At 39.7% G+C, this 11,166-nt stretch overlaps 1 protein-coding gene across 1 annotated transcript; it reads left to right on the top strand.

Annotated features, from left to right (window-relative positions):
* Nucleotides 1–3,252: 3,252 nt before the first annotated feature.
* Nucleotides 3,253–4,186, top strand: LOC100961432 (olfactory receptor 2A2-like). Its single transcript, XM_003791618.2, has one exon. The coding sequence runs from the start codon at nucleotides 3,253–3,255 to the stop codon at nucleotides 4,183–4,185; it is 933 nt and encodes a 310-aa protein (XP_003791666.1). The 3' UTR covers nucleotide 4,186.
* Nucleotides 4,187–11,166: the final 6,980 nt, after the last annotated feature.

The raw sequence follows: 11,166 nt of genomic DNA, 5'->3' as shown, positions 1-11,166 counted from the left end.
TCCTGATTTGTTTTTATTTATGAGTAATCTCTTAGCTATTGCAGGTTTTTTCTGATTCCCATATAAAATGAAGTACTATTTTTTTGAGATTTTTAAAGTATGACAGCGGTGCTTTAATAGATATAGCATTAAATTTGTATAGTGCTTTGGGTAGTATGGACATTTTAACAATGTTGATTTTTCCCAGCCATGAACATGGTAGGTTTTTCTATTTGTTACCATCTTCAGCTATTTCTTTTCTCAGAGTTTCATAGTTCTCTTTATAGAGATCTTTCTCATCCTTTGTTAGGTAAATTGACAAGTATTTCACCTTCTTTGGCACTACTGTAAAAGGAATAGAGTCCCTGATAAACCTTTGCCTACTCTAACCAGAAATAGAAAAGTCAAATCCCTAATAACATCAATCTGAAATGACAAAGGTGAAATAACAATAGACACCTCAGAAATTGAAAAAAATCCTTAATGATACTACAAAAACTCTATTCTCAGAAATATGAAAATCCGAAGGAACTAGACCAATACTTGGAAGCATGCCACATTCCTAGACTTAGTCAGAAAGAATTGGAATTGTTGAACAGACTTATATCAAGTACTGAAATAGCATCAACTATACAAAATCTCCCAAAAAAGAAAAGTCTGGGAACAGATGGCTTCACATCAGAATTCTACCAAACCTTTAAAGAGGAACTAGTACCTATATTATTTAACATTTCCCAAAACATAGAGAAAGAAGGAATACTTCCCAACACATTCTATGAAGTGAATATCACCCTGATACCCAAACCAGGAAAATACCCAACAAGAAAAGAAAATTATAGACCAATATCTTTAATGAATATAGATGCCAAAATATTCAATAAGAACCTAGCAAACAGAATCCAGGAACACATCAGAAGAATTACACACAATGACCAAGTGGGTTTTGTCCCAGGGTCCCAAGGTTGGTTGACATAAATCTATAAATAGAATACATCACACAAACAAAATAGAAAACAAAGACCATATGATTCTCTCAATTAATGAAGAAAAGCTTTTGATAATATCCAGCATCCTTTTGTCAGTGATCAGAACACTTAAGAAAATTAGTATAGAAGGGACATTTCTTAAACCGATAGAGGCCATCTACAGCAAACCCAAGCCTATATCGTATTGAATGGAGTAAAATTGAAAACATTTCCACTCAGATCAGGAATCATGCAAGGTTGCCCATTGTCTCCACTGCTTTTTAACATTGTAATGGAAGTCTTAGCCATCATAATCTGGCAAGAGAAGGCACTCAAGGGTGTACAAATAGGATCAGAGGAGATCAAACTTTCACTCTTTGCAGGTGATATGATAACCAGGACTCAATTACAAAACTCTTAGAAGTGATCAAGGAATATAGTAGCGTCTCAGGATACAAAATCAATGCTCACAAATCAGTGAGTTTTTTATATACCAACAATAGTTAAGCTTAACAAACAGTCATAATGTTTTTCTAAGATTTTAAAACGTGATGTGAAAATCTCATATAAGGTTGGTACCACCTTATTTACACAATGACCTGCACTAAATCTAAAATGTTCAAGAGTCTAAATTAGAACAAAAATGACATAATAAAAACATGATGACTAATAAGTTATTAGGATTACAAATATGATACAATTATGATATGATTACAAATATGATAGGTAATTAAGTAATAAATAATATCAAGACTATTTCCTTCAAGGCTAATGTTAATTTAATGAAATAGATGTGACTCCCTAAAAGAAGTCAGTTAAGTTGCATTCTGTGTTCAGAAGTCATCTTAGGAATGCATGATACCCTGTAAGAATTTGTGTACCTTCTCAAATTCTATGCTCCTACTTTTAATTGAGAATAACAAAATAAGCTCCTCATGATAAAATGTAAATTATAATGATAAAAATATAAATTATTAAAAATCCAATAAAATCCAGATATTGGTTTATGAAAATCCTTCTTCATTAAAAGTAATTAGATCTTTAGAGAGAAATGGCTATTTTGCAGCTGAAGTGAAGAATGTACAACATGAGCATAAAATATATGATCACATCAGAGGAAGGAAGTGCTCAATAATGACAGGAACATGTTAAAGAACAGACGAGCAAGCTGGAGGGTCTACAAGCAGAAAAATTAAACATCAGAAATAAAATGATAATAATGAAGGATATAACTCATTGAATAAAAAAAGTCTGAGTCCATACTTATAGATGAATGGATAGATAGATGACAGATACACAGATAGAGCTTTTATTTATACCAAAATTGCAACTAATAAATGTAAAATCAGTGATAGAGTCAGAACAATCCATTCTCAATCACCATTACTAATTGAGTCAGGCAAGATAGTTGATGGATGCTAAAACCAGTGACTGACAGAAACTTTGAGGAACAAGTTCTCATAATCTTAATGAATGCTCCAGAATATAATTAGGGGAGAGAAACAATTATACAGTGGAAACAATTATACATGACGGGAAGTGCCATCTTCACCTAGTGATCCATCCTGGCTTCACCAGTAATGGGACAAATTACCATCACACACTTACTCAGAATGCACACAGGAGGATGCTATTTTTTCCTGTGGAAAGTGAATAATCTGAATAAGAACATGAGGAACATTATACATTCCAAGTTTGTGCAATATTCATAATTGCTGTATACTCTTCAAAATATCAATATCTGGAAAGGCATAAAGAGACTAGGTATTAATATTACAGATGCAAGGAGTAAAGATCTTAAATACAATGTGTGATCTTGGATGAGGCCCTGGATAGGTGGGAGTGGAGGGATAATACTGGATAGTGGAGAAAAGAAATAAGTCAATATCAAATTTCCTAATTTTAATAATTACACTGTGGTCAAATTACTGAATGATTTTATTTTCTGGTGAAAACTGAGGAATTAAGGAGTAAACAGGCATGATGTTTACCCTTAATTTGAAATAATTCAAAAAAAGGGTATATAAAAAGAAAGAGAATAAAACAAATAAGAAAAGAATGTAGACCTTTGCTAATCTGCATGAAGTGGATTCTGCAAACATAGGAGTTTGCAAAATTCTTGACACTTTTCTACAAGTTTGTTTCAGAAAACAGCAAGTCTTGGGAAGTCAGGGGTGGGGGTACTGCCTAATAAGAATATATGACCTTTCTCTGAGCTCTGTTTCAGATAAGTGACCCGAATTTTCATTGACTCTCCTGTTCGGACCTTCCTGAGACACTTCATCCCTCAACAGACTGTCCTTTGGGAATGGGAGGCAACCAGTCATGGGTCTCAGAATTCATCCTAGTGGGCTTCCAGCTAGGTGTGAAGATGGAGCTCCTCCTCCTCTGCATCTTCTCCCTCTTCTATGTCTTCAGCCTCCTGGCAAATGGTGTGATCTTGGGACTCATCCTTCTGGACCACAGACTGCACACCCCCATGTACTTCTTCCTCTCACACTTGGCCATACTCGACATGTCCTATGCTTCCAACAATGTCCCCAAGATGCTGGCGAATCTACTGAACCAGAAAAGGACCATCTCCTTTGTCCCATGCATAGTGCAGACATTCTTGTATTTGGCTTTTGCTGCTACGGAGTGCCTGATTTTGGTGGCCATGTCCTATGATCGGTATGTGGCCATCTGCTGCCCTCTCCAGTACACTATCATCATGAGCTGGAGAGTGTGTGCCATCTTGGCCGTCACTTCCTGGGCATGTGGGTTTATTGTGTCCCTAGTACATGTAATTCTCCTTCTAAGTTTGCCCTTCTGTGGGCCCCGGGCTGTGAACCACCTCTTCTGTGAAATCCTGTCTGTCCTCAAGCTGGCCTGTGCTGACACCTGGGTTAACCAAGTGGTCCTCTTTGCTGGCAGTGTTTTTGTCTTAGTTGTGCCCCTTTGCCTGATGCTTGTCTCCTACACGCACATCCTCTGGGCCATCCTCAAGATCCAGTCAAAGGAGGGCCGCAGAAAGGCCTTCTCCACTTGCTCCTCCCACCTCTGCGTGGTTGGGCTCTTCTTTGGCATAGCCATGGTGGTCTATATGGTGCCTGACTCAAAGCAACGAGAGGAACAGGAGAAAATGCTGTCTCTGTTTCACAGTCTCTTTAACCCAATGCTGAATCCCCTCATCTACAGCCTGAGGAATGCTCAGGTCAAGGATGCCTTCCTCAGAGCCCTGCAGAAGAAGAGGTGCATGTGAGGGTGTGTAGAATGTGGGCTGGGTAGGGCCTGCTTTAAAACATGTGCTTTGCTAAAGCAAAAACTCAAATTTTCCCATTAGAAGTCTGATATAAAAATTGTGATTGTGCTAATTCTAACTCTGAAAAGAGGACAAAATTCAAGTGAAAAAAAATAGTATATCATTATAATTATACTACTCTCCCCACTGAAAACACTATGGGGTACAAACCCAGTTTCTGGATTAAATTTCAGTGCTGAGAGACACACCTAGTTAGAGAGTGCAAGAGATGGAAAAGCAACCTTCCCTGATATTTGCATCATTTTCTTAGAATTTTATAGCAAATCTCTTATTTTGAAAGGAAATAAAACTAAACTCAAAGCAAGCAGAAAGAACAAAATAATACAGATTGGAACATAAATGAAATAGATGTGAGAAAAGTAATAAACTCAATGAAAGGAAACATTTAATAAAAAATCAACAAAATTGACAAAATTAGCTGGGTTTACAAATAATAAGATCAAGAACAAGAACGCCAATGATTAAAATTGGGCATTAAAGTGACATCATAACCAAATTTACAGATATAAAAAGGATCATAAAGCAATTCTGTGAGTAACTCTATGCAAACAATTAGAAACATAGCTAAAAGGAAAAATTTCAAGTAAGCCACAATCTACAAATGTCATTCAAAATGTAACAGATAAGCTGAATAGACTTGTAACTAAAAAAAAATTGAATTAGTAATTTTAAAACTTTTACAAAATAGAGCCATGGACTCACATGGCTATGAGAGTAAATTATACATAATTTTTAAAAGAACTAACATTATTTATTCACAAAAATAATTTTTAAAATATAAAAAAATGAAATATTTCCACCTTATTCAGTGAAGCTAGTATTACTCTGACACCTAAATGAAACAAAGCCTTTACAAGGAATGAAAAAGGTAGACCAATTTCCTTATGAATATAGATAAACATCCTCGACAAATAATAGAAAACCAAATCCAGCAAACACTAAAAGTGTTAAATACAACTGAGATTTATTCCAGAAATGCAAGCTTGTTTCAATGTTTAAAACTCAATCAATGCAAGATACCATGTTAATTAAATAAAGGGAGGGAAAAAAGCATAATCAACTCATTACACATAAAATTATTTGCCACTTTCAACATTCTTTCATGATACATACACATGTATACACACACACATACATTCTTAATAAATTAGAAATATAAGGGAACTTTTTCCATTGAATAAAGGGAAGATAAGAAAACTACAGCTAGAAATTACAATCGTTAAAGCCTGGATGTATTCCTCATAAGAGAAGAAACAAGATGAACGAAATTCTCTCTTGCTGACTCTATTCACCGTTGTACTAGATGTTCTTGCCAGAGCAATTAAGCGATAAAAAGAAATTAAAGGCATTCAGATTGGAAAGGCATAAGTAAAATTATATTGTCAGGTGACATAATCCCATATGTAGAAAATTCTAAGGAATTTGCTAAGAATTAAATTATGTAGAATGAATCAATTCAGCAAAGTTGCAGGATAAAAGTTCTATACTCAAACATCAGCTGAGTTGCAGGTGTGTGGTAGTCAAATAAAGCAACAAGCCAAAATAAAAGGGACCAGTCAAGGCTTTAGTCATTTGCTGTGACAGTACAGGCTGGAGATTGAGCCAGTGAGTTCCAGCTCCCACACTGCTCCATTTATCCCATGGAACCACACTGGGCAAAGATCAGGTGGATCAGTGCAGATGCTGGGATCACCTCTCTGCTGATGGAGCCCCCAAACCAAAAATGCTGTTGTTTGATGGATCTGAGAGTATAGGAGGGGAGGCAAGGAGAGAGGGAGAGAGGAAAAGGCTAGGAGTGAGAAAATACAGAATACTGAGTCACAGCGGAGAAAAAGTGTCTTCAAGTTGTGTCCTACTTCCCAGATGAGGATAGTCTCTACCAAAGGTCCCCAAGGTAAACAGGCCTCCCAGTGTAGGTGCATGAGCCAGGAACACACGGTCCATATTAAAGCAAGGCTGGCGGGGAGGGGGGGGGGTCTGACCCTTGACTGCAGCTCCCTTTCAGAGACGGAACTGTGCTGGCTGTGCACCAGGTCAGGGCAGCTTCTGCCTGAGTCACCTGTTTGTGATTGCCCATAGTCAGACTGAAAGGTCACATGGGATTTTGACCAGGAGTCAAAACCATTTCTCCATCATGAACCTGAATGGGTCAGATTTTCCAGATTGCACCAAGAACAATGACATTAATCTGAGGTCAGGGTGTACCTCAATCAGAAGACCAGGCCAGCCTGGAGGAGTGAACGTGGCTGTTAGTCCCAACTGCTGCCCCAGTCAACCTTTCTCTGACTACTTTAGACAGTCAGGAGGCTGTCTCTAGTTTCTGTGTGAATTTGGCCAATAAGTTGAAGCTGACATAAAGCCTTCTGGGCAGAGGCAGTGTCCTGATACACACATGAGAAGTACAATCCCAGTTTGCAAGGTTAGGGTCCCCAGAGCAGGAACCAGGTTAGCAGGGATCCAGATGTGGCCTCCCTTTGTACGGCCTTCTGCCCTAGGGCTCTTAGTCCAGTTCAGATACTTCAGTTCAGTCCTTAGTTTCAGAGCCTCTTCTTGAGGAAATTCTTAAACAGTCTTGCTTATTTATGACACCACCTTATCACAGAACACAGTGGCAGGACTTGGGTTCCCTGGGACATAGTAGCAGAACTCCTTGTGTGACCATTGGTATGTCTCACCTCAAAGCCTGGCTGGGGGTGGTGGGGAGAGCAAATGAGGACACACAAGAGCACAAAACATAGTGAAGAAACTGAGCTTCCTCCACTAACACTGACGGTGTAGAGCTTTGGAGAGGCAGGGGCTATGCCACATAGCAGGTTGAATTCAGTAATCAAACCTTGTGTTTAAAAAACATACTTACTGTTTTGAGGTGGGCATTTTGTCTAGAAAGGTTGTGTGTAAGAGAGATGAAAGAATTTTTATACAAAAGCATTTTATATAATTTAATCTGAGAAATACATTATGTTTAGATATTGGTCAGTAAAAATCCTAACATTTTAAAATCCAAAATGTGTTTACATAGTCTCCCAGCCCCTGGGGTCTAACGACTACTTCAACTTCCATTTATCTGTCACTTCAGAAAGGAATGGAGAGATCTGGAAGGCACTTGTAGGCTTTCCCATACGATCAAAGTGTCAATAGGGTGCAGAAGTTTGCACAAGTGAAGGAAGTGGGTAGACACTCCTCAAACACAGGGTGCAAAGGAGAAGCACCCTGTCAGGGAATTACCACCCTGAAATCACAGGTCACTTGCCTGAGGCATGTGGTCCAGGCGATGGAGGTCAGTCAGTGTTATCCTAAATGATCATTACTCACAGGGCACTGCTGGACAGGCCCTGGCAGGGCTGGATGAGCCCATGTGCCACCATTCAGAACTGTTCATTCACACGTAAGGCCTTCTGTGGTAGATAAAGCTGAGAGACTAGACCTTTCAAGGACCATGGTCCCGGTCAAGGACACAGTGAGTTTCTTTTACTGGCTAACTATGGAGCTAGTCTAGAGTAGGAATGCTTTGAACATACAACCACTTTAGGATAAAAGAACATATTTTATAATCTTATAACATATGAGGAGAAATCTGTTTAATGTTTACCGTGATGATTAACAATATTGCTGATTCTTGCTTTTATTGTGAAAGTATAAAAGTAACAAAGTGAACGAGAGCAGTTCTTTGTGGAGATATTCCCACTGCTCTACAGAATGGCTGGCTTTCTGTACACTGATGTAAAATTGTTGTTCTCTCATCTGCTCCTCCTTTAATTGACTTATTTTTAAGATATGAGCCATAACAAATAATATCTTGTGTACTGACTAAGAAAATATAAATCAAAGTAGGAGAAGCAGTTTCTCCTAAATTTAAACAGTTTCATAGAATGCTAAATTTTACTTTTATCAGAAAATGTAAGACAACCAGATCAGGTCTGAACAGTATTCAAAAGTATCATAGGATACATATAAAAAAAATTTCATAGACATTTATGTGGTTGGCCAATGTTAGATATTATCTGAGAACATTAAGTATTTTACCCCATAAGGCAGTGATCCCCAACCATTTTGGTACCAGGAACAAGTTTTATAGAAGACAATTTTTCCACGGACTCGGGTTTGGAGATGATTTGGAGATGATTCAAATGCATTACATTTCCCTCAGATCACGAGGCATTAGATTCTCATAAGGAGCACACATACCTAGATCCCTTCCATGGGCAGTTTACAGTATAGAATGTAATGTCACTGCTGATTGGACAGGAGGCAGAGCCCAGGCAGTGATGCCAGCTATGGGGAGGAGCTCTAAATGCAAATGGAGCTTGCACACTCACCACCACGCACCTCCTGCTGTGCGACCTGGCTTCTCACTGGGCAGGACCAGTACAGTACAGTCTCAGATCCACAAGCTGGGGACTGTGGCTATAAGTAATATGTAGAGGGAGAGGTACAGAAAATGTTCTAAAATTCCATGAGTATACTAAAACCATTGAACAGTGCAGGAAGAATGGGGACTGAAGACCCCATTCTTGGCAGAGGAGGGCACCCCCAGAAAAAGGGAAAATCAAAAAGTAAGCTGAAGGAATCAGAACAGAGAAGTCAGCTAGTTTACCTTTAAGTCAGGCATTGATAAATTTCTTAGCTGAACAATTTTTCAGCCTTTCCTGAAACTCTGGGGACACAGCTTACACCAAAACCCTGCTGAGTCTGTGAACACTCTGACGAAGTAGATAGTCATAAAAGAGGTTATGACAAGACCTAGAATAGATGCATCTCCTAGGTAGTTTCCTGCCTATTAAACTGAGAAAGCAGATACCATTGTGGAGATTAGCATTTGGCTAAAGAGACCAAGGGAATAGCTCAAGCCCTGAGATATGGGCAGGAAAGCTTAACACCCCTCATCGCAGAGGAAAATCCTCTGTGGTGGTGATGAGAGGAAAAAGCCTCTCTCCCATCGATTCCTCAGAGGAGATTAACACCAGTGGCGTTTTACTCCACAGGGAACTAGCAGAGCTTACCACCTCCTTAGGAATCTGTGTGTGTGACTCCAGACAGGAGGCTTCCCCCACACAAGGCTCAAGTTTCAGATGCTCCAGAACTGCTCAAATCCTTAAAGTTAATAATAATAACAATAGGAGTTGAAAGCTCACTCAGAGAAACTACTGGCATCTTTGTTCCCTCCCTCAGTTTACCACCTGGGCAAAGAGGTTTCAATAAAAGCTGTGTGGAACAAAGTCTCAGGGCCACTCACCAGAGCCCACGGACAGGTGGTGGTCCCCCGAGCTCCCACCTTTGCAAATTCTAATCTGTGTCTCATGTCTCTTTTTTTATCACCATTCCTAACTTTATATTTCTTCAGTCAGTCATGCCAGTTCTACAGATCTTCAAGGAACCTGTCCCTGGATTTGGTACCCAACACAGGGCTCGATACTTGGAGCCCACTGACAGAACAGTACACTGCAGATGGTTGGATTATAGGGTATGTAATTAACATCTCAATAAATCTATATTTTATGCTGTTGCCGTTGAGACCACTGGCAGTCAGCCTGTGATTTCTTCCACTTCCTAATTTCCTTACGGAGAATCATGTTTTATCCCAACTGTCACTCACCTGGCCCTTCTAATAGTCCTCTAAGCTCAAAACTCTTTCATCAAAATATTCTTGCTTTAAATAGACTAGTTTATATTTTATTGAAAATACTGATGTGAATTTTGCTATGGAAGTCCAAGCTGGAAACGGGAATTAGTCATCCAGCCTCCTTATATTGGAAAGTCACAGTGACCTCAGCTACAGAGGAAATGGACTGCTGATCAGGACTAGACCATGGGACCAGAGGAAAGACTGTTAATTTACTACACAAATTTCTTACATTTAGTGGCCACTGCAGGTCGAAATTAGGAACACTAAGTGACACTCACAAATGTATGTACAGGTGTCATCTTCCAACTCCACTGGTCAGCTTACAAAAAGAAAATGATTAGCTCAAAACCCCAGCCCCAGCTTCCAGTTCTAAAATGGCAATGGAGAATTAACCAGGCTCATCCTCAACACAGACACACAGAAAACCAAACACAAATATACAGCATTGTGATTTTCACCATCCTCAACCCTGAACTCGACTATGAAGATGGGACGGTTTTCGGAGCACCAGAAGAGAGGAAAACCCCTGTGCTTCCAAACAGCAATAAGTACCCCCAACCCTGAACCCCAAGCACCAAGCAGCACTAAGCAGCTTCTCCACCTTCCTGGGTTCTCTGGCAGATGATCTGTTTTGACCTGAACCCATGGGAAGCATCATCACTGTCGGAAGGGAGAAATACCCATGAAGACTGGCAGAGAAAGGCAATGTGTGGGAGAGGGGATCTACCATTCCCAGCCCTGGAAGGTCTGCCCTGTCACTCAGCCAAATAGATGCCAAGTCAGAGCAGCTGTACAACAGCGCTGTGCCTCAGCAAGTGTGTTCTCCTGGTCCCCTGGCCATAAAACATGATCCATCCTTTCCCCGGCGCTGGGATAATCTCTTTGGGATCTCCCTGATACAGGACAGAGAGTGGCCAAACTGTTGCTAAATCTGAGGCCCAACCGGGCCTTAATGTGCCACCTAGAGGTTAAAAGGAAGAAGTAACCTAGTAGTAAAGATTTACTAAGCAAAAATAATTAGTAAGAAATTAATTAAGGTTAGCCCTAATCCCGACCCTAGCAATTCCATTACTAGGTATCTACCCAGAAGAACAAAAATTATTTTACCACAAAGACTTTTGTTCCAGTATGTTTATTGCTGCTCAACTCATAATTTCCAAGTCGTGTAAGCAACCCAAGTGCCCATCAACCCATGAATGGATCAACAAACTGGCCTATGTATACCATGTCGCACTATTCAGCCATAAGAAAAGATGGAGAGGCTCCCGTACGGAGCCAGCCGCATACACCAAGGGTGG

This window comes from Otolemur garnettii, unplaced genomic scaffold (assembly GCF_000181295.1).
Source record: "Otolemur garnettii isolate 467f Iridium unplaced genomic scaffold, OtoGar3 scaffold00049, whole genome shotgun sequence".
Classification (NCBI taxonomy): Eukaryota; Metazoa; Chordata; class Mammalia; order Primates; family Galagidae; genus Otolemur; species Otolemur garnettii.
This window is presented reverse-complemented; position numbering and strand designations above follow the sequence as displayed.